The 22,332-nt window shown below is 41.6% G+C and overlaps 2 protein-coding genes across 5 annotated transcripts in view; both read right to left on the bottom strand.

The window, feature by feature from the left end:
* The window catches only part of cpsf1 (cleavage and polyadenylation specific factor 1), a 33,124-nt gene extending 24,155 nt beyond the window's left edge, over positions 1–8,969 (bottom strand). For 3 of the 4 annotated variants that reach the window (XM_079998513.1, XM_079998511.1, XM_079998512.1), the window contains exons 1-18: positions 8,865–8,921; positions 7,993–8,182; positions 7,868–7,895; positions 7,622–7,755; positions 7,430–7,510; positions 6,628–6,779; positions 4,781–4,927; positions 4,523–4,662; positions 4,285–4,395; positions 4,113–4,206; positions 3,936–4,023; positions 3,457–3,594; positions 3,021–3,072; positions 2,848–2,921; positions 2,674–2,748; positions 1,313–1,393; positions 457–552; positions 2–196 (exon numbers count right to left, since the gene is read on the bottom strand). In XM_079998513.1, the coding sequence (XP_079854639.1) occupies positions 2–196; positions 457–552; positions 1,313–1,393; positions 2,674–2,748; positions 2,848–2,921; positions 3,021–3,072; positions 3,457–3,594; positions 3,936–4,023; positions 4,113–4,206; positions 4,285–4,395; positions 4,523–4,662; positions 4,781–4,927; positions 6,628–6,779; positions 7,430–7,510; positions 7,622–7,755; positions 7,868–7,895; positions 7,993–8,136 (1,830 nt within the window). In that variant the 5' untranslated portion in view covers positions 8,137–8,182; positions 8,865–8,921. Of the gene's footprint in view, position 1; positions 197–456; positions 553–1,312; positions 1,394–2,673; positions 2,749–2,847; positions 2,922–3,020; positions 3,073–3,456; positions 3,595–3,935; positions 4,024–4,112; positions 4,207–4,284; positions 4,396–4,522; positions 4,663–4,780; positions 4,928–6,627; positions 6,780–7,429; positions 7,511–7,621; positions 7,756–7,867; positions 7,896–7,992; positions 8,183–8,864 lie in introns of all 4 variants that reach the window. The other variant, XM_079998510.1, reaches the window with a different exon arrangement.
* A 1,690-nt stretch (positions 8,970–10,659) lies between these two features.
* parp10 (poly(ADP-ribose) polymerase family member 10) lies at positions 10,660–19,994 on the bottom strand. The gene is made up of 11 exons (XM_080003099.1): positions 19,908–19,994; positions 18,180–18,352; positions 16,147–16,389; positions 14,723–14,953; positions 13,645–14,636; positions 13,283–13,495; positions 12,976–13,093; positions 11,875–12,894; positions 11,573–11,703; positions 11,319–11,493; positions 10,660–11,168 (listed from the first exon to the last, which is right to left on the bottom strand). Exons 1-11 carry the CDS (start codon positions 19,913–19,915, stop codon positions 10,870–10,872), a joined length of 3,603 nt encoding a protein of 1,200 aa, XP_079859225.1. The 5' UTR covers positions 19,916–19,994; the 3' UTR covers positions 10,660–10,869.
* Between the last annotated feature and the right edge of the window lie 2,338 nt (positions 19,995–22,332).

The following is a 22,332-nucleotide window of genomic DNA, read 5'->3' as shown; positions in this document are numbered from 1 at the left end:
CCATGGTGGAGTCCTCTCTGCTGAGGATGAGGAAGCTGTGCCTCCTCTTGTCATCCTCGATGACCAGCTCCTCCTTCTCCTCCGCTTCCTCCTTTTGCTCTGCCTCCTCCTCTTCCTCCTCCTCTTCATTCTTCTCCTCCTCGCACTCCAACGTCTCAGTGTCTGCCCGCTCCTCAGACTCCGGCTTCTTCAGAGACTAAAAAAGATCCAAGGATTGGTGCAAAGAAAACTAAAATAAAAAGATACTCAATATCGTAAAAAGAAAATCAATCAGTAGGTTTTGGTTCCATAGCTAAAAATTAGTTTTTAACCTTTAAGACAAGAGATTCTTTCATCTAAAAGCAGTAAATCATATATAAAAAGAAAACCTATCAGATAACTATTGTTAGGCAAGTCAGCAGGTCAGGTAGTTTTACTGAAAATACTCTGGCCTATCCATCTGAAGACAGAACAAACCTTTGTGTCTTCTTTAACCTCGCTGGAGATAACTGTCCACATGTCATGGCAACCTGGCAATTCAAAGGTGGTCACCACCTGGGGTCTGATGCTTCTCTGACAACCCAAACAAGAGGAAAGACACCAGTGCGGGTGAGGTAACAAAATAAACTCCAAGTAAAATGATTAAATTCACAGTGAAATGCATACTCATTTTTTGGGGAAAATGCTTTATGTCTATCTTACCCAGATTCAGACGAAGTGGTCAATGACAATTTCGTCTGAATCAATTTTGTGTTTCAGAGATTTTGACGGGCCACATAGCAACTGTAGCCCTGTTTACACCTGGCATTAACATGCATCTCTGGTGATCCGATCACAATCGAACAGCTCTAAGTAAGTCTGTTCGAGTAACCACTTGTGATGGGATCTGTTATTCAGATAAAACATTCTAAGAAAAGCTTCCAATAATCCACACCTTAAAATGATCACAGAATGACATTGGAAATATGGAGAGGGAGTTTTGAGTCAAATCGTATCATCAACAATCTGGTCTACAAAACTGTGTGTCGCTATATGACGAGATGTCCATCCCATGACAATATAATTCCATGACAAAATACATGCACTTGTTAATATTTCACCACATGTAGGTATGCATAGCCGGTCAGACTGTGTCTGGGGTGTTTACAGACTACTCTGTTTATCTCCGAGGTAGCCGTGGTAAACCCAGACTTCACTGTAGCACCAAATGCTGGACCTGCGGCAGACGGCCCTCACCAACCGCAAGTTTGAGCATGGTGCTGCGGCATGCCTCATGCAGCCCCGCCAAAAGAATGATTCGGTTTGGAGATAAAACGAAGCAAAGCGTGTTTACCTGAAGGACAGACAAAGCACCGTTCTTTCCGTAACCAGAACATACCACCACTTCTAGGTCGGGCTCAGGATTGGACTGGAACTGTGGGCGAGGGAAAGGAAACGACATATAACAATAATAATAACAAATAAATAATACTTGCCTTTATTACTATTATTTTTATTATTATTGCGGCTGTAACACGCAATTTGCTGTTATCCGGTTATTACCGGTTTTCCATTACATTCCTTCCAGAAGGAATTTGAACTAGTTCTGGGTGCATCATCGTAATAAAAAAGTCTGCAGATCTGTTAACTTCCCCACTCGGCAAGTTGCAACAGGAAGCCAATCAGTTTGGATGATCTGAAAGCTTCACCTCTGACCAATCACATTTGTCGATATAGAACTAAGCCTCGCCCCTCCCTCGTGGACAGGTTCCCCTTGTAAACACAGTACACACACAGGAAACAGAAAGATGATATGTCGCTGGGACACATACATCCATAGTATGGCGTTTTTTTTTTGGGATATTTAAGTTTCGACCCAAGGCAGACGGTAAATATTAATTGTGTAAAATATGTCGACGTCCCAACGAAGACGGACAACACCACAAACTAGTATTTTTTAGACCTACTTGCCATATTTATTTTGTTTTTGATTTGATAAAAATTTTATTTTAGTGAAGTGTTAGTTAAAGCGGTTGCACTTGTTGCTTATTGTTCACCAACGGAAATTGTTTGATTTCAAGTAGTAATGTTCATAATATTTATTTATTTTTTAAATGGCCTTAACTGAGGGGATTTATTTTATTTTGAATATTCAATAAAAAACATTATACATCTACATGCCTTGATGATGTCATTCTCTATATATAGCCTGCTTATCAATTGATTTCAAGCTCAATAACCAGATAATATTTGGCTGGAATCCCTCCCATTTGTGCAGGAAGTTTAAGTCTTCCAGGACACGTTGACCGGCACCAATTTTTTGTAACGGATACTCTGGTATGTATGTATGCATCCAGTGATTTTATAGCACTTTTCCAAACATAGGTAGGTAAATTGAATGCTTGAATCCAATAATAAATTAATTGGATATTTACTTTTATTAATCCACTGGTTTAGGTTTAGTGATGATCATGTTCTATCATCATGATCAAATGCAGAGGCCTCATTTCACCGGCCACCATCCAAAGCATGTGCATGTGTGTGTGTATGCATGTGTTGTAGTGTGGTGTGTTGCGTGACAATTAAAGATTCTTCTTCTTCATCTAACGTACAACTGTAGCAAATCTTACAGCGATAAACAGAGAAAATATGAATTCACACATACTCGCAATCCAGTCTGACTTGTGGAATGTTTTTTTTTTAATGCGTCAATACCTCTTCAGAAAGGAAGGCAGGCTCGCCCATGGAGGCGTTGGCACAGGGTCCTATGTTCAGTATGCTGTCACACACCTGCGACACAGAAATGCGGGGGGGGGGGGGTGTCAGTCCGCTGCTCTCCAGGCACACAGAGAGGCCTATTAACCAATGAAGCTGTCAGGAGTTTTGTACCTCAAAGGAATAGGTAGCCAGCTGAGTGCCAGACAGGGCCTCGCTGCCATAAACTTCAATCTCATCCACCTCGTCTGAAATGATGGAAACAGTTCTGGTATTTAAAAAAGATCAAATAAAAATAACCCAGTGGTATTAATCTCATACACATTACATCTTTGTAATACAAATACCGGTCCAATTGGTGGACAAATCCATCCTCTTCTTTTTGATTGGTGGTTCCTCCTGAATTAATAATGACATCATGAACACACACATGAACAATTCAGAGCATTGCCAACACAGGCATAAATGGTAGATGGACTGCATTTATATGGCGCTATTCTAGATTTGGGACGACTCAAAGCGCTTTACAGTACATTCCTTACATTCACCCACTCACACACACATTCATACATTGATGGCGGTGGCAGCCGTGCAAGGTGCACACCTGCCCAATGAGAGTAGTTGGAGGTTCAGTGTCTTGCTCTAGGACACTTAACGTGCTACCAGGAGAAGCCGGAGATCGAACCAGGAATCCCCCAATTACTGGACGCCACGCTCTATCTCCTGAGCCACCGTCACCCCCAAGCACTCTCTAGCCTCCTTTTCCTGTAACTTCTAATGCACCTGCTTATCCCTCTCCTTGTCCAGCATTTCGTTCCCCTCTTCGGGTGGCACCTCCTGCAGCTTCTCTGTGTACTTGAGAAGCAGAGAGTTACCAAGACGGGAGCCCAAGAAGAGGTAGCCTGGCTCCATAGTCATCATCTGGAAGGAGGACAGAGACAAAGGCTTTATTAGTAATGTGAGAGCTGGTGGTGCATCTCAATATTTCAACAGCAGGTACTTTAACAGCCTTTATGAGGTCACGGATCCACAGAGCTAAGGGATTTTTTAAATGCTGAGACATGATATAAGTTTAGTGGTCCCTTCCTAGATTCAGCATTACTCCTGACACTCTGTTCAGTCATGTTTTACCCTCCAGTGGAAAGCGATGCCTTTCAGCACACCGGTACAGGGAAGGGGACTTTACATGTTTACAACTGCAGCCCTTTTACAAAAGCTGTTGGGAGGACAATGATCCCCCGTAATATATAAACAGTACTTACGCAAGTTGTCAGTACACTGGCAGCCGCCTTGTCAAAGTGGAACGCCCGCACACTCCTCATGCCGTCCGTGATGAGAGTCAACACGTAACTACAAGGGCAGCGACAGTCATAGGTGGGTTAATTTACATACTTCAAATCAACCTCCAGAGCCAGCACAAAGGATTGTATTGAACTCACATTTCTCCTCCTTTCAAAGAGATGACCATTTTATCGTAGCCGATAAAGGCAGATTGGCAGCAGTCTAGTGTGATCCTCACCTCATCCTGTATACCTGGATAACATTATGCGGCCAGTGTTATTTATGACCAAGTACTAAATTGTGCATATTAACAGGCAGATGTGCACTCACGTAACGGAAAGGCGGTTGTCCCATTTGTTTGGGTATTGAGGGAGACTCCAAAAGGTGGGACGCTCTGATTTAGGTACAGTAAGGAATTCACAGCAAACACCACCACGCCACCTAGGAGATATTTAAATTTAGCAGCAGTGCAGACCATTGTTGTAATCACTACAACTTTCTGCAACAATGAACGTCCTTGTGTGAAACAGGAAACAAATCAGGTGCACTATGCCATTTCTCAGCTCACCGATCGGCTTGGGGACTGCCATGACCTGTGTGCAGTCAAACGGCAGGTTAGTCAGAGACCAGATGACAGGGTGCACCTTCTGCATGATGTTAAGGGAGATGGCCACAATGCTGCAAGTGTCCTGACGAACCGCCACACGCCTAGCAGGAGTATAAGACCACAGAAGAGGCAAGTAAGCAGCAGGACAACTTGAAAATCTATATTCCTTACTGTTCAAATGCTGCTTAGTCTGTAATAATGAGGAAAGACAGAACTGACCCAGGCCATGTCTGGTTGGGCTCATACAGAATGAGCAGTGTGGGCTCGTAGTAACCGTGGAGGAACTTCATGTCGATGATGTTTAGTAGTTTCTCATCCAGCTCACGGACATCGATAATGTAGCTGGGTAGGAAGTTGGACTTGGGTCTGTAGAAAAGATGGGGACACCATTTAGCAAGTAAAATAACTCTAACTTACATCCATCAAAGCATGAATAAACAGATTTGGCTATGTACTTGGGCTTGGGCAGATTTACAATTAAGTCGTCTATTAGCGATCGACTCCATCAATCGCGATTGATATTGATGAGAGGCTATTTGTTTTCCAGGAAAAATCTAAGCATTGAAACGGTGTGTGTGTGTTTATGGGGGGGGGGGGGGGGGTGCGGAGGCCCTCGCCCTCATCGCTTAAGAGCTGCCAATTAACCACTGATCAGATCTCACTTCCCCACTCTACAATGTGGTGCAGAGACATTTGTGAGAGTCTCTGTCCACTGGTCGGGGTTTAGGGAGGGAGACTGAGTCTTTCTGGCGGTGGGTTGCCGACGTGGTGAGAGTTTTTATTAAAAATGATTAACAAAAAGGCTTGCTGGCCAAAAGGACAAATAACAGATAATGATGTGTTTGAGTGCAGGAGGAATGAGGTTTCGGATCTGGCTCCTGGTCGGCTGACATGGACCCCCCCCAGCTCAGGTTCTAGGCATCTTGGCGCTCTGGCCAAACTGAGCAGCACTGCGGAGCGCAGATCAGGGGCATCCGCCATGGTGCGCATCGGAACGCCGTGATCTGTGCTCCGCTGTGTGCACATCGCAGATGCTCCTCATGAATATGCATATCCTGCCCAGACAATCCACTACCTAGATGCCCATTCATGCTTAAAAAACTAACAAAACAAAAAAAATAGCCTGATATATATATATATATATATATATATATATTAAAAAAAAATATATATATATATATATATATATATGTATGGAACTTGTATGGAAAAATGTAAATCTAACTCAGAGAATTGGAGCAGAGTTGTTTTTTTTTTGTTTCTCTTCGAGACAGAGGTGTGCCGTCTCCCGTGCCTGTCTTTTTTATTTTAGATCTATTTATTTTTGTTTGTTTCCTACATGTATTAAACTACAATTTTAAACACAACTGACTTAAGGGGCTGAGGAGTGGAGCTGGACAGAGTGAACTGGAATGGAGAATTAGAGGCTAGTCCTGTGTCTGGCAATCTATGGCCTAGTTCAGGGAAATAATTATACATTAAATTCCTCTTCACCCCCTCCTTTCCAGAACTTTGAACTTATCTCCTAGCTCTCCTTATGTTGAATTATTTGTAAGTAGTTATAATTACATATCATTATTAGTGTTACTACCATTATTAGTACTACTATTAGTACTATTATACAGTGCCATTTTCAGTACTATACTGCTACTTTACTTCAGCCTAACTGCCACCTGCCCATATTTGGCTCACTAGTCAGCATAGTGTTACTCCCTGTTAACATCTGTTGGAAGATGTGTACATATATTTTATTGCATTTTATTTATATCTATTTTGGTTTTACTTGGACTGTTACGTCAACTTCTGCTGCTGTATCACCTGAAGGTCGCCCGTGAGGATTAATAAAGTGTTACCTTCTGTAAAAACATTTTGTGTGCACTTAACTTTAACTTTACTATAACCATACTATACCCATCTCGCTTGGGTAAATGAGGATTGCTACCAACCATTAGTAATGGGACTTTGAGAACCGTAGCAGTTCTCATTGAAAGAAAATATCCTTTAAATTCAAAAATAGTACAGCCTTTGAAGACAGTGCCATGCTGAGCAGCAGAAAATACACATACCCTTCTCCAACGCCTCCCTCCTGCTCATCTGTCAGTGTGTCTTTTCTGAAAGGCAAGACCACAAGCTTGGTGCCGTAAACCAGCATTACAGCACAGCGATTCTCTGGATCCACGCGAACGATGGGAATGTGGACGTTCTGGACAAATCCGTCCTGAAAAAAAGATTGGGGCAAAGCTTTTGTTTTATACATGTAACCATCAAGGCTTGTGAATGCTGCTGAACCTGTATTTAGGGCCAAGAGGATAAGAAACCAGACAGATCGAAATGATTACCAACTGATTGTGATTTAATTCAGTATTACAGTAGAACCTCATTAATCCAAGGGGACCTATATAGAAACGGCCGTCGTTCGAGAGACCGAACACTCTGTTAAGCTGAACATGAAAAATGTCCCTGCATAAATCCAAGTGGTTTATTTAAACTTGACCAGAAATAAATATTTGAATATCCTATGTTATTTATCAGAGAATTATCCAGAACCATAAAATGAATATGTTACATTTTTGTCAGAAACTGAATAGTCGATAATTACATTACAATACATTTCATTTAGCAGACGCTTTTATCCAAAGCGACTTACAATTATTCAAACACCGACGGACGCAGCCATCAGGAGCAATTAGGGGTTAAGTGTCTTGCTCAAGGACACTACAGCATGCTAGCAGGAGGAGCCTGGGATCGAACCAGCAACCTTTAGATCACTAGACCACCAACTCTTTATGAAGCTAATTTAACAACAAAAGACAACCAAAGTGTTGAGACCTATGTATATACATTGACACTCTTCCTCTTTCAGCATACCCTGAGCTCCGGCTCTTCAAAGAAATGAAGAGAGAGCGTCTTCAGGTCATGGGTCCCCGGGTCGTACTCCACCACCGACAACTATAAAACAACATAGATACAGGAATGTATGAGAACAACAAGCAAGTGAATAAGTGTTTCTGATTTAGTTGCCTATATTTCAATATGAGCTGTGCAATTGGCAAGAAGTACCTTAGCATCTTTGAAGCTGAGCAGCAGTGCATCCCTGCTTGCTCCCACAAGCTGGACACTGGCCATAGACATAATATTGCCGAAGAGAGAGAAGGACGCCACTTGTTCCAATTTTTCCTTGCGGGCTTTTGTTTCTTTAGTCAACAAAAATGTCAGATCACAAAAAGACCAAACCGTAGTTATGTTATAAACCATATTTTTTATATATCTGATTTAACATATAATAAGGGAAATACAATGGCATACCTGGGGTCTTTTCCGTCCTTGAAGTATTCTAAAAATAATGAAATCAATACGTATTAAAATAATTGAAAAATAGAGGAGCCAGAAAATTCTGTCAAACACAATTTTTAGGTTTGAAGTGTCGTCACCTCCACATCGTGGATGATTCTGTAGACGTAGAGCTGAGATGTCCCGGCAACAACTAAATTCTTCTCCTTCTGCGATATGAAGTTACAGTAGACAGAGAATTCCACTGCGGTGGGCGTGTGGGCTTGTCTGTAAACAGCGTACATCCTGGACGGAGTCCCTCAGCGCCTGACAGGTGATGCAGGTTTAAAACTAGAAGCAGGAAGAGGATGTGTGTACAACTCCTTTATTTTCCGAGACTAGAGGGTACTGTTATGACGCAGACCGTCTTAATATCATGTACAACTAATAGTGATACTAAGTCATTGCGTTGCTACAGTGTAACTGACTTGAGAGATTGTTCTCATTTAGACCACCTCATGCATGCCACTACTGTATACAATTTAACCCATCCTGTACAGAATCTCCCATCTATATGACAACAACAACAACAACAACCAACAACCGTACTGCGACTTAGCCCCTGCCATTGTCTCTTCCTTTGCCCTGTGCATAGAATCACATTCTGCATATTTTGTTTGTGAACATATACTTGTCCGACTGAATGGATTCTGACATTCAGCGAATGATGTCGTCTGTTATGTGATGCTGGGATTAAGCTTTTCCTCGCCGTCACCTTGAACATCGATGAAACACACCGATTTAATAACACATGGAGTTACAACCTAGTAACACATGCGTGCCCGCCCATTGTAAATAACCCACGCGTGCACGGAACCGGTAGTTAGCTAACTTAGCTAACAAGCTAACAAAGCTGACATAGAATGCCGGCTGGATACCATGGCAGGGCATTTGCGAGGTGTTGAAGGGCTTTCGGAGAATGCAAACACAGTACTTGCGCTATCCGCCAACTGAACTCGCCCGGCGTACTTACGGCGAAAACGTAACTGGGGTTTACAGTTTGGAGCTCGCTTTAAAATCACATCTCAAGTTCGCTCGCTTTCCTGTTTGGCGTAGAATAAGCGCGGCTTGCTTCCGGTTTGGCGGATTCCAAAATAAAGGTTTGACGCCGTCAAGACGTCGAGGTCAGTCAGGGGCGGGGTCATCCGTGACGTAATGCGACACATCGTCATATGATAGTCGATATTTTTTCGGGATTTCGGGACTGACCGTGCGAGCCGTTCCAATCAATATCTCCCCGCTTGGCCACATCCACATGACCAATTGTTGTTTCTCAGATACTTTTCGAGTGTATCACCAACATATCGTCATTTTAACGGTGTCGGTCAAGAATATTGTGATATCATCGCCCTGATGGTTGATTTTACAGCCCAGCCCCAATAAATGATATTTAAAAAGTGGGTGAACGAAAATAGACGGATGTATAAAATGAGGCATACAATTATTTCTGCATTCACCTCATACAGTAAATATTTTAAAACAATCCAATATTTATTAGTGCAAATCATAAAAAATAAACACATAAACAACAGGTGTAAACAGTACATTACAATGCATTACATTTACAATGAGCAAATGTGTCATAGCATCAAACTACTTATCCCGCTCAAAAGTTATAGAACACCTCCCTTTTCCCAGTTCTTATTGAATTGAATCTCTCAATGTACCCTGGAGTTCCGCCTGCTCCACGGCGTACAAAAGCCCTGCGCGATGAACGCAAGATTTCATCTTTTTTATTCCTCAATTTGATTCGATAAGACCCAGTTCCGCTCTTTAGTCGTCCGATGGCGGTGCTTCATTACCCAGGCAAGCCTCTTTTTTCTTATTTTGCCATCTTGGCAACTGCTTTCTTAACATTTGACCTGTCCAACCTGCAGCTCCAAGTCTTCTCTTCACAGTTGAAACGGAGACTTGCTTACTTTGACCGGTGTTAAGCTGTGCTGTTGACTCAGAAATTTGTCTCAGGGTTTTCCTTTAGTTTCCAAGTGCCTTTTGATGGCGTAGGAAGCTGTACTCACTGATACCTTGGCTTTCTTTGCAATTTCTCTGAAGGAACACACCTACACTTACACCTACTTTTAAGGGTTATAATGGTCTGTCGGTCTTCATTTGTTAATTGCGCTTTTCTCACCTGTAAGAGCCATGAATGGATTTATTGTGACTTTAGAATGAATTGTGAATGGATAATGTTGTGATGGTTCTATATTTTTGGTTGTTTATTTGTTCTTGCATAATCAGGGTGATCAATATAATCAGGTTACATGGATACATGGATATGGGCGGTGACATTGGTATAGTTGATATACTGTATGTCACCTGTTCCCCTACATGGCAGAGGTGGATGGATTATTTGATTTTATTTTCTGCACGTTATACTAAGTTGATTTCTGTAACTATCTAAAGTGATAAAACGTAGATTTTAATCTCTCTGAATCATTTTTGGTAGTGTGTCGGACAATCAGCAAACAAGGTTCAATACTGCCCAAACAATGCTTCAGGGTGAAATAAGTCTGTTCCAACTCTGCTTTCATATAGAGGGTTTGAATCAACAACAGTTGCATCAACATTCAAGGCTTCATTTACTTCAATTGCTGCAAAACAGCTGTAAGTTGTTAACACATTACTTGTAATGTAAAAGCCTTTAAAAGAAAAACTCTTAAATGTACATTTTTTTGAGAGCGAGAGAGTGTGATGGGGTATTAGGAAAGTACAATGATTCAGGACACAAGAGCTGTTTTGGAAGACAAAACAAACACTTATCCTTTACATTCATAAAAATGTTTATTAAAAATTAAAGCCGGAAAGCACAGGAAAAAGGCTGAGGGACGGAGATAATAAATGAGGATGTCAGAGTGGTTAATCCATGGTACTTAAGCCATTTATATGAAGTCACACACATGATAGATATGGTTTCTATGATACATGAAAATACAATTATGTAGTAAAATTATTATAATTGTTATGATTATTAGTCTCACTTAGCGGGAAATTTTCTGACATGTAATTACATACTCTGGATAAGCCTGAGTGTCATTAAAAATTACAAATAGTGTGGGACTGTTCAGGCTGTCAGTCACACTGTCATATCTGAGGGGTATCTGTGCACTGTCCTTTAGAGGTGCCGTCTTCATCGAATGACAGCCTTTGGTGAAATCCCCCGTCAAAACCTTCGCCACAAAAATAAACTTGTGCCCATCCACATTTGGGGGGGAGTATTGATTCTGGACAGACACAGCCGAGTTCACAGCAAAATACACCCCCTGGCCATAAACAGTTGCTGTGGAACAAAACAATATTACACCTGAGGAATTCTGTGCTAAAATGATCAAAGTATTATGAATAGAAGCACAGTATACTGTATATAATGTATGGTAAGATGGTGAAATTCAAACTAGAGAGCCATTCAGTGCATATTATGGTCACATACCATTCTTTCCACAAAAGCTTCTGTTGAACCCATGAACGCAGATCTCCTTCACGCTTGCCTCACTTGTGCCATGGTAAAGAATCCGCTCAACTTCAGGGTGCGTGGCATTTTGCAAAATATTTGCTTTTTTTAACTTGTACTGTTGGAACAGCAGTTGATTGGTGAGTTTTTCTACCTGTGGAAAAAATGCAAACTACGTCACTATAAAACTCATACATAAATCTTTTTTTTTTTTAATTGTCTTTTCATTTTACCTTTATAATTCTTGTTTTGCTGTGATATTCTTTTATACTGCCATAGAAATGCTTCACCACATTCTGGAATTCATCAGAACTCTCATCTAGTCTGGACACATCTGGTAGCTCGGACAGTAGAGAGTAATCTTCTGTTGAAATAAAGTAATACATACAGTATGGTTTACATATCAATATATGGTAAGAGTTTAAGTTGTGGAGGGTTGAGTATCCACACACACACACACACACACACACACACACACACACACACACACACACACACACACACACACACACACACACACACACACACACTTTACCTGGTACTTCGGCATTCAAATCTGATGGAAATTGCACTTCTCGTGAAATTTTCACAGATGTTCCAGAGTCAATGTTGTACTCTTGCATCTGCTCAAAGTTAATTACATGAGGTTGATTGTTGAGCAGGAGGCTGATCTTCTTCTTTTGCATCTTCCAAGCATTCTCCAAGAAAGATGTGGTATCAGGCGCATAAGGTGTCATGGCAAAATTGGCTGCATTTCCCCTCACCCACTGTACCGTCGTCCTCGGGACACCCACGTCGGATGCGGTGTTATTGATCCTGCTCATAAGAAGTTGCATATCAGGCAGCGCTTCAGCCACGTAATCCTTGAACCCCGAGACTGTCACTAAGCTGCCACAAAACTGGATATCCACTGCATGCTTTCTCTTGATCACATCCACACATTTCCAGTGGAACTTGGAAATGTTCTTGAGATTCTTAATTTCCATTTTCTCCTCAACTTGCCTTAGGGTAACCTTCTTTCCAAGGGCGATGTCTACTCGAATAAGGTCACTGGTGTAACCAGAAAACACAGTCATCTGTGCTGTGTTGCTTGCTGTGATGTCTTCCAGCAAGGAAGTCTTGCTGGCCTTGTTCATTTGCTCAAACTGGACACTCTCCTGGCTTGCAGTGGGAGGTCCATGATGTTGGGTCACATTCTTTGACAATTCCAGCACATTTTTTAGATCGGCATCCTCCTCAAGGCACTTCTTCTTGGACTCCATGGAGTATTGGATGGCTAGGGACAGCTGGGCCTCTTCTTCCAGGTTAATAGGAGTGCGGCCTGGGGCTCCTGCACTCCCCAAGAAAGGACTAGGTGCAATTCCTCCATTCTCTTCATTTGGGCCAATGGGAGCATCTTCCAATCCTGCACCCCTATCCTGTTCCGACGAGCTGCCAAGCTCGTCTGCCGTGTACAGATCCTCGTCCTCGTAATCAAAGGCTATGTCTAAACTGGAATGGGCAACCTCCATTTTCTCAATGGCTGAGACGATTATCTTGGCCTCCTCTATAAGGCCTAAAGAAATTAAACACATGGTTTAAAATACATCATAAGAGAATAACTGACGATGAACTGCAGAGAAACGGGTTGCTATACCTTGTTTGGAATATCCATCATGAATTAAGGCTGACGCAAGGCCCTCTGCAGAACCATCTAAAGACACTTCCTGGAAGTTTTGGTGGGACATCAGCTTGCTTGCAAATTCAAATATGTCCTTTGGGAAAAAGTAGTAAACTTAAATAATCGTAAGTATCTTCATAAATAAATACAAATTCTGCAATTCTATTGTAAGCAAGATAATTGTAATCATCCTAATGTTAATTGTTGAAAAAAACAAAACAAAAAAACAAAGCTTTAAGTTTATTTGTTATTCAGTTTGTTTTGTTTATGATCATTACAATACCTTATCCTGCAGGGGTTTCCAGTGCACATTGTCCAAGATGATGTAGACCTGGAACTTCCTCTGTATCTCCTCAAGGATCTTGCTCCCCTCCTCCCCAGTCAAGAAGCGGGCCACACCTGTCCCGTTTATTGAGGTTGTTTTGGTACAGATGGAGGAGACCACACCACGCAGCACCTCATCGGCCATTTGGCAAACGCCAGCCTTGCCCTGAATCTGCAAATTACATTCACAAGGACCAAACGTCATGTTGAATCCAAAAAAGACTTAAACAACACTAGATGGCCAATGCAATGCCACATTTATTCTGCTGTATTTCACAGCAAACCCATGGTTCTCAGTGAGGGGGTAAGTGTTCTACGTACCTTTAATCCGCAAGCCTCCTCTTCCAATGGAAATATGGACACTTGATCCATTTCAGCCAGCAGCTGATGACAGTACATCTGGATGTATTTCAGTATCCCTGGCTCCATGGGGAGGACAGTCTCGCTCTCGATAGGTGTACTGAGAAACTGTAAAATTTGGTCACGTGTCTCATTCTCCATACATTTTAATGTCAGAACTTCAATGCTGACCCCACCTTCTGACACCTTCACAGAGCATAATCTCAAAGACCTAAGAAACACAGACCACTCCTTGGAATACAGCATGCACTCGTAGTCTTTGTGCACTGGTACACTGAAGGCACCCAACTGGGATATCAACAACTTGGATGCCTGGTCCACCATCGTCTGTGACAATGATGTTAGCACAACAGATGAGTGGGTTACACTGTAGACAGCGGGAATGCCCAGTTGAGTCATGGTCTGCTGCAGCTGGTCTCTCACCTCCTTGTTCGACAGGAACATAGCTTTCTCAAGATCAAAGGTCAGCTGTTTCTCAGCAATGCTGCTGAAGAACTTGAGGATGGTGATTTTAATTTGTCCCAATCTCAGTTTGTCAGGTCCCATTATGTGGAGATTATTGTCTTTGATTTGAATAATGATGTCAGGGTTGGCCAGCTGAATGTCCAATGGAAGGGTGCTCATTTGGAACAAGTCACATTTCAATGGGTCAGGGATATCAATGTGAACTGAAGGTGTATCCGTGTTCTCCATGAGGTCCTCCATGAACTTCTCGGCCTCCTCTTCTATCGCTAGGGGGAAATCTACGGTTGCTAAGGCTGTCTGTTGGAAGGCATGACTACTGACTGTTTGAACGTCATCTGAACTCGATGCTTTACACTCTGTGCTGTCATCCGATGAGCCACTTTTGGAGTCCTGGGATACAACACAAGGTTGTAGAAAGGCAAAGTATGGCGACACGGTCAGGTCTGTATTCTCCAGTTTGAGTGGTCGATTCAAAACATGGACCACAGCTATTAAAGATAAACAAACATTTGGTTAAATAAAAACATAAAAACCCTCCATAGCATTCTCTATAGCATTCTGATGTAAAACTTACATTCAGAGTCAACAAACGAAACCCGGACTGATTTCTCTGATAACATGACAGCCTCCTTCACTTTCTGATTCCCACTTCCGCTGCACTCAAAGTACAGCTTAAGCATGTTGATAGTGATGCCAGGGTGTAGGTTCTGGACCAGGATGGAGTTTGTTTGCTCAACCTGTTCAAGAGTTATTTCGGACCCATCCAACGGCTTCTTGGAGATCTTGGTTCGCAGGCTGTAAAAATCTGTGTGTGCAAAGAATATAAAATAAGCAATGCACCGGTTCAATATCTTATCTGAACAATGCCAGCACCGGGTTTATGGTGTTGTGGGGTATACATGCAGAAATGGTCTTCAATGTAAAATCCTCTTACATGAGTCAAACATAGTGTAGACTAGGGAAGGGTTCTTAAATATTTTGGCTGGCGACCCCTAAAAAAAGTCAGTTTCGTGACCCCGTCATTCCGACTCGCCGATGTTCGATCCAACAACAGCATAGCTAAGTACATGTACAAACCTCCGTGTAGTTGGCACCCCATGTGGTTAGAATTTGAATAAAAATAATTGTCATTCGTGCTGCTTCTGTGCTGATTTGTGCCATAAAAATTATAATTTGTGCCGCTGGTATTTTATATATTTAACATTATATTACATGAGCTGTTATGTAACTTCCCACCCCATCATCGTCCATATCGATCGATGGGTCACCAAATGTCCTGATTTGTGCAGGACAGTCCCGAAATTGTGCTGCATTTTGACCAATTGTCCGGCAACCAGCGAATGTCCCGCATTTGGATCAATTATTGCTTGTAAATTGAAATATATACATTTCTACCATATTGACAATTATTTCTATGCATACTGCACAGAGTTTCAGCACAGCAGCAGCTTTTGCGTCAGCAAAGTGTCTTCCCTTCTCCTGCACTGTCAGACTCTGGGACAGGAGTGGGGGAGTAAGTTTCTATGGTTGGCGCGCTGTATCATTCTCTCGTCTCTCTTATTGAAAATGTAGCCTACTGAAAAGTTCTTCACTCTGCGTCTACTGAATAATTCAACTGACAGAATTATTTCTGAAAAATGATTTTTGTTTTGTGAAAAATTGTTGAAAAAAAACAACAAAAAAAACAAACATTTTCCTTATTTTTGTGCATGTTCAGAAAATCATCTGGCGACCAGGGGACCCACAGTTTAAGAACCCCTGGTGTAGACTACTTACTAGCATTTATTCTAATCACATCACTAGTCAAGTCAAATTAAGTCACACTTTATTTATAAAGCGTATTTTTTACCAGGGCAACACAATGCACTGAAAATCTACCAAAATAAACCAAATTGAAAAAATCGAAATAACCACATATGATTTCCTTTATTCTATCTTTCAACCATGCTTCTTATAACAGATACTTTCCTGAAATGCTTTTGAAACATCCGGTTTTACCTTGACAGAAAGGTTGCTGGAAGCTGATGAGGATAATATCTCCCCTGGGTGATGCACTCAGGGTGTAGTCGTCTATGTCAATCGCCATCATGTTCTCCACATAGAGCTCTACCTGCTCCATATTGGTGTTGGGGTTGACGCCACACAGCAGGAGTCTCTGTTGGTCCTTTTGGGAGGGCTTTCTCACACACAACTCAGCATTTTGTAGAGTATGATGCCCTTTAGACAAAACCTGTGCTGCGACTATTAAAAAATATATAGAGTGTAGAATAATAGAGTGTGAACAAAAAGATTAATCGGCAGGCAAGGATATTGGCAAAGAAGCAAAATAAATCAATCATCATTTATGCAGCCAATTGTGTAATGTAGCGTTAAGCTTCTCTATTCATATTCATCGAGAGAAGCCGGTTCAGCCCAGTTTAGGGGAGCAATTTGGAGATTTAAGCCTCTTTCACACATGCAGTCTATCCCTGAAATGTACCGGAACATTTCCTGCATGAGGTCGCGTATAAATGGGAGCAGGGATTGATATTCCGGGCAATTTGTTCTGGAAATTTACCACCTCAATTCCTAGTAACCTTTCTGGGAAAATGCCAGTAGAGCTGTAAATGGCAGCAGTAACGTTGCTGGAACAAGCACGTAAAGTAGGGGTGGAGCCAAATCCGAATACCCTATCAGCAAAGCACAAATGGTGGGTTTTTAAGAATATTTATTTTGTACAAATATAAAAAAAAATTAAAAATTGTTTTCAGGCAAGTACAATCTGATCCGTGCGCCATAGAGCCGCAGAGGAAACGAGCGGAAGGGGAGAGGTAGAAGGGTTGGAGAAAGTTTCTTCTCCAGATGCAGAGAGTGTAGGACAAATTGAAAATGATCACACTGATTTAATAACATTGGGTTGGGGTTATTGTGTGCCCAAACCGGGGTTCTGTCCCTGCTCCATCATCGGAGGGAACAGAGTCCATCCGGGAGGGGTGGAAAGACAGGGAGGTGGAAAAAAACTAAACAGATTCAGATTGTACGTCCGTTGCAGACAGATTTTCCAAACGATGGCAAATATAGTACATTGGAACAGACTGTCCCTTGCCCCATCTATTCTGGCAATATCATGAAATTGTGTGAAATGGCACAAGGCAGAAATGTTCCGGAATGTAGCTGCATGTGTGAATGGTGAAAAACACTAGCGGTAACTACGTGTGAAAGGGGCTTTAGGTTAGACAAATGCACTGACTGTGTGAACACATTCTTTTGATCGGTATATCTATTTTTTATTTCTAGCATTTTCATTGATCATCATGAATCAATGCAGACTTGTACAATAAATTATATTAGATTATGTTTGGCAAGGTAGGCTTGTACTGAGTGTTGAAATTGATCATTTGGGATTATTTCTCTGTGCCAAATAGAACCTTAACCCTTGAATCCAATAATAAATTAATTGGAAATGTACTTTTGTTAATCGACTTGTATAGGTTTAGTGGTGATCACACACACACGCACACACACACACACACACACACACACACACACACACACACACACACACACACACACACACACACACACACACACACACACACACACACACACACACACACACACACACACTCTCCTATTTACAATTCCAACAAAATGTGGATGCTTGCCGTTTGAAATTTGATAATTATAGAAATATAAAAATACATTCTGCTGTAGACTGCTCTGAAAAATAAGACAATTTCAAGCTGTTTTTAATTTTGGACTATTTTTAGTTGACATAAGTTGTGAGGAGCATATTCCACAGTTTCTATATCTCATCATCCTATTTTGCTCATATAAAGCCAACTAGGCCATTTTGAGCCTCTAATAATCAGCACAAGGGATTTAACATTAAATCCTGGTTCTGACTTTATGCCTCATCTACCCTATTTCGCTCATTCATTGCTCTCAACTAATTGGCCAATCAAGTGAAAAAGTAATTAGAGGCATTATCCAAGTTTAAAAAACAATCAGTAGCTGGTGCCAACATTCAGTGCAGGTGATGCTCTACTTGCCTTGTGCCTCTTCGAACACTAGGAGGGCACGGTCACCGTCCTTTTCCACAGATGTAAGCGGACCTCCCCCAGAGCGACGCTTATTCTCAAAGTACAGACACAGCAGATCCTCGGTTATGTCATCGGGCACTCCCACCACCTCCACCGTCTTCTCCAGGTTTTCAACGGGCATCCTAAATATATGCATATATCCAAGTTAGATAGTCACACTTCGCAATCCATCGACTTGGTGATGTGATAATCAGCTGCGACACCGTTCAGGTGAGTTGGGGGTTGCCAGGTAGGAACTGCAATGCCTTGCACCAGAAGGCACATCAAAAAATTCAGCTGACTGAATTGACAATCCTTCAGCACCAACGCATTGATTTCCACAGGTGCCGCACATCTAATAATAACTCCACCCAATGGATGGATAGTTATAGTCATGGGTACACATAACACTTTTCATCTGGTTTACACAGAAATCAATAAATCAGATAAACAAGATAAACAATGTCTAATTGTTATTAGGAGCAAATATTTATTTTTATATGGTATAATCTTGAATAGTTTCCCTTTTTTTTTTTTTTTTTTAACTAATTGTGATTTGAATATGACCATCTCATTTTGTGAAAGTTTGGCAACATCATTTTCCAAGACATCTCGGAAGTCTTATCTTGATTACGTCCTGAGTACACCAGTCTTCCATGGTGGTTCTTTGGATAAATGCAAGGCAATTCAAAGGATTGGGAAATAAACAATTGTACTTTTTATAGAAATATTTGCTTTCATGCATGCATGTTGACAAAGTATACATTATTTTACATACACACACACACACACTTTGGGATGGAAGTACGGCGACCCTGTCGTTTAAACGATTCATGAGTCTGGATTCACTCAAAAAAATTCTTATGACACTCAGTGTTCACTGGAAGCCCACCCTGAATATTACTTTCACAACTCAGAAACTGTGGTAGAAATGCAATATGTGCTTCTTATTATAATCTGGCCCAGGTTTTGTAGCTATAAGTACAGTAGTTTGACTACTCTAAGTACAGCTAGACGTGGTTTTAGGTCGTCTACGCATGAAAAATAGAAATAGAAATTAAATTCCGAGGAATTTGAATGCACCACGAAACCAGGCGCAGTGAATCGGAAGCTGACTTCAGCCAACGGAACGAAATGGAGCGAGTCTTTTTCTTTCATTCAGTCACTCGTCCAGAACTGAGTTTCAAAACAGGGTCAACCCTTCCATCACTAGCTGGGATGGCGCACGACAAACAACAACAACAACAACAACAACAACAACCAGAGCAGACGCTCAGCTATAGTGAGAACATGACAACAACCATTGCTTTGGTCGATGGCGCGCAAGTGCGCCAAACTTCAGGGCTGATTTTGCGGCTGAGCGTCAAATGGTTCGTGTCACTGCGTTTAAAACGACCACGATGCGACGATGCGTGGCCTAAGATACATCGTTGGAATAACTCAGTCCCGCAAATGCGTTTGGGTGTGTTTCCATCATAGCACGGGAGCTAGGCTAGTTGCTGCTCTCTGCAACGTCGCATCGAGCTACAACAGTTAGCATGCAGCCCTTAGCTCTATCTCGACCGGATCCACAGGGACACACGTCGATATTGATCGTCTCGTCTGACTCTTAAGATAGACCAAAGGGTGATTCCCCCCCCCCCAAAAAAACAGGTATCCCTTTAAGGAGTGTTTTAACTTCGAATTAAGATAACCCACCTTAGCATGATAGCAAATGTACCCGAGTGGAATCAACGCATATCCTCTCCACACACGCAATATAATAACCATCAAACAGCTCACGACATGCGAACGAACGCCTTCTACACGAACGTGGAACTGGTCGTATACAGCGCTCCCCGTGTTTTACGGTTTGTAATCGGTTACATTACAGGTTTCAAGTTAGTTTCGCGGTGTACACACAAATACTTCACAGAATCTATAGATGTGTGTGTGTGTGTGTTGTCGGTTTCGTTTTTAGACTTACAGTCGGAAAGCGATATTAACTGCCGTCATTCTCTCAAGGAATTCTAACAACGGTGACTCGATTATTATTAATATTTTTTTTTTGCGACACAGACACGAAACAGGCATCGATGAAGTTCACCTTGTAAACTGCAACACAGTTTGGATCAGTATGTTGTTGGTTGTTTTTTAACGCCGACTTACCTTCGTAATAACGAACAGTCTCAAGCCGAGGCACGGCATGGAGGCACTTCCTTGTTGGTTGTTTTGTTTTTGGGTTTTTTTTTTTTAATTGAAGTTGAATTGAAACTTTACGAACAAACACATGACAGTCAACGACATCCTATAACAACATACAAATGCAAACGTGGGCTATAATTAAATGATTATACTTATAATAAATCATAGTATAATCCCGTTATTGAACAGGTTGTGTTGAAACAACAGGCATATGAAATAAATACACAGATGTTACTTATTTTCGCCTATAACAAATAACACACCTTTCCAAATTGATTGCCACCTGTTTGACCCGATTTTGTTTTTTTTATTTTATTTTATTCCTTAACGTCAAAACCTGTTGTCGTGCCAATTAAAACACCATATATTTTCCTTACCGGCCCAGCTAGTTTGTCTCCCAGAGGCGAAAACAACCATCACTCGTCCTCAGTCATCCCATCAGTTGAATGAATGGACTTTCATTTTAATTCTATTTCATTTGCCGGGTATTCTTGTCAAGATAGAGCTCTTTTATCCACATTCAATTCGTTCTCCTGGTCAACAAGTGAATCATGTTGTGCTCACTGCGTAGGCCTGGTTCAAACCACGGCTTAACGCGCGCACGCGAGTGTGTGACAATTGCCACTTTAAACGTCAGAGACCCGTATGCCTACGCCGATTGGTAACTATGACGACATGAAACGTCAATCCTCGGCGTAAAGGCCTTATGCCATAAGTACGTCATAGCAATACAACATTTTGGCCACTATGTGACAGTGTAACAACAATAATGTTGATCAGTTGATCCAATAATTGTGGCAAAAAAAACACTTTACTGAGCACATAATTCAGTTTTCACCAATGATATATATATATATATATATAGATATATAGATATCTCACAATACAATGTATTCATAACAGGCGAACAAAGCATTATAACAATGAGCCCAAATGTCCAATGGAATTGGCACAAAGAAAAGCACACATCCCACGAAGTAAGGCACAGGGAGCAAATAATATTACACTAAGCACTGCTATGCTTTGAACATAAAGGGGCTCAAATAAAGCTTTTAACAGAGACAAATATTTCAAACGACAGGTTTGTTGCTGCAGTCATAGAACAATCCATTTGCGCCACCGCCTGCAGGGCCGCGCCAGCACTTGCTCGCGTCAACCCATGAAGCCGCAGTTGTTCTCACTCTTCTTTATGCGGCATCTTTTGGTTGAAACCTCACATATAAGGGGTTGCACCTTCTCTGGCATCATGCACACAAAGTCCACATGATTCGAGACGAATAATCATCATGATACAAATGCTTCAAGGCAAAATCTGTCTACGTATTCCACCACCCTAAAAAAAAGTTTTGAGGCACTTGGTACCAACTTCAAAATGAAAGAAAGGCACTTAAAAATGACATTTACCAAGTCGTCACACAGTAATCAGCATACGGATCTAACAGTTAGTTGGAGCTGAACATTGGGGAAAAGGTCAGAATGTCATCGTCTCCCTTCCCTACTGGCCCTCAGTCGCATCACATACATATCTCACAACACCACCACCAAGCCGAGCTCCGATCTGATCAAAATGGAAAAGCTAAAATGAATTATTTTCAAACAGACCACGCCAGCTGCACTCGCTTCCCATCAGTTTCCAATGTCAAACATTCAGGAGACATGTCGTTCAGCAGCGGAACAGAGAGACATGAATTGCATTTGTACACATTTCCCCATTTGTGTCTGGGCTTGGTCACTTGAGGGCTAATTTAACAGGAACTAGATATCTTTCTCTGAAGGTGCAGCTTGATCCATATTCATTTTTGGGTGGCGTCCTACCAACCATGCTACTCTTGGAATAGCATACCAAGAGGTGCCGCAATCTCGCCACTTCCGGCCCAGACGTTCATTTTGACAACTGTGACGTGAATTATTCTCTTGTGCAGAATTATTATGCGGAAAT

This window comes from Zeus faber (assembly GCF_960531495.2).
Source record: "Zeus faber genome assembly, chromosome: 1".
Classification (NCBI taxonomy): Eukaryota; Metazoa; Chordata; class Actinopteri; order Zeiformes; family Zeidae; genus Zeus; species Zeus faber.
The sequence above is the reverse complement of the archived record's forward strand: the minus strand, read 5'-3'. Positions and strand labels throughout refer to the sequence as shown.

What these genes read in the sequence shown, in the direction of transcription:
- parp10 (XM_080003099.1), bottom strand. An exon ending in TTCGTTTGTTGACTCTGAAT is followed by an intron (nt 14,637 to 14,722) that starts GTAAGTTTTACA and finishes TATCTTTAATAG; the next exon opens with CTGTGGTCCATGTTTTGAAT. An exon ending in TTTGAATGCCGAAGTACCAG is followed by an intron (nt 11,704 to 11,874) that starts GTAAAGTGTGTG and finishes TTATTTCAACAG; the next exon opens with AAGATTACTCTCTACTGTCC.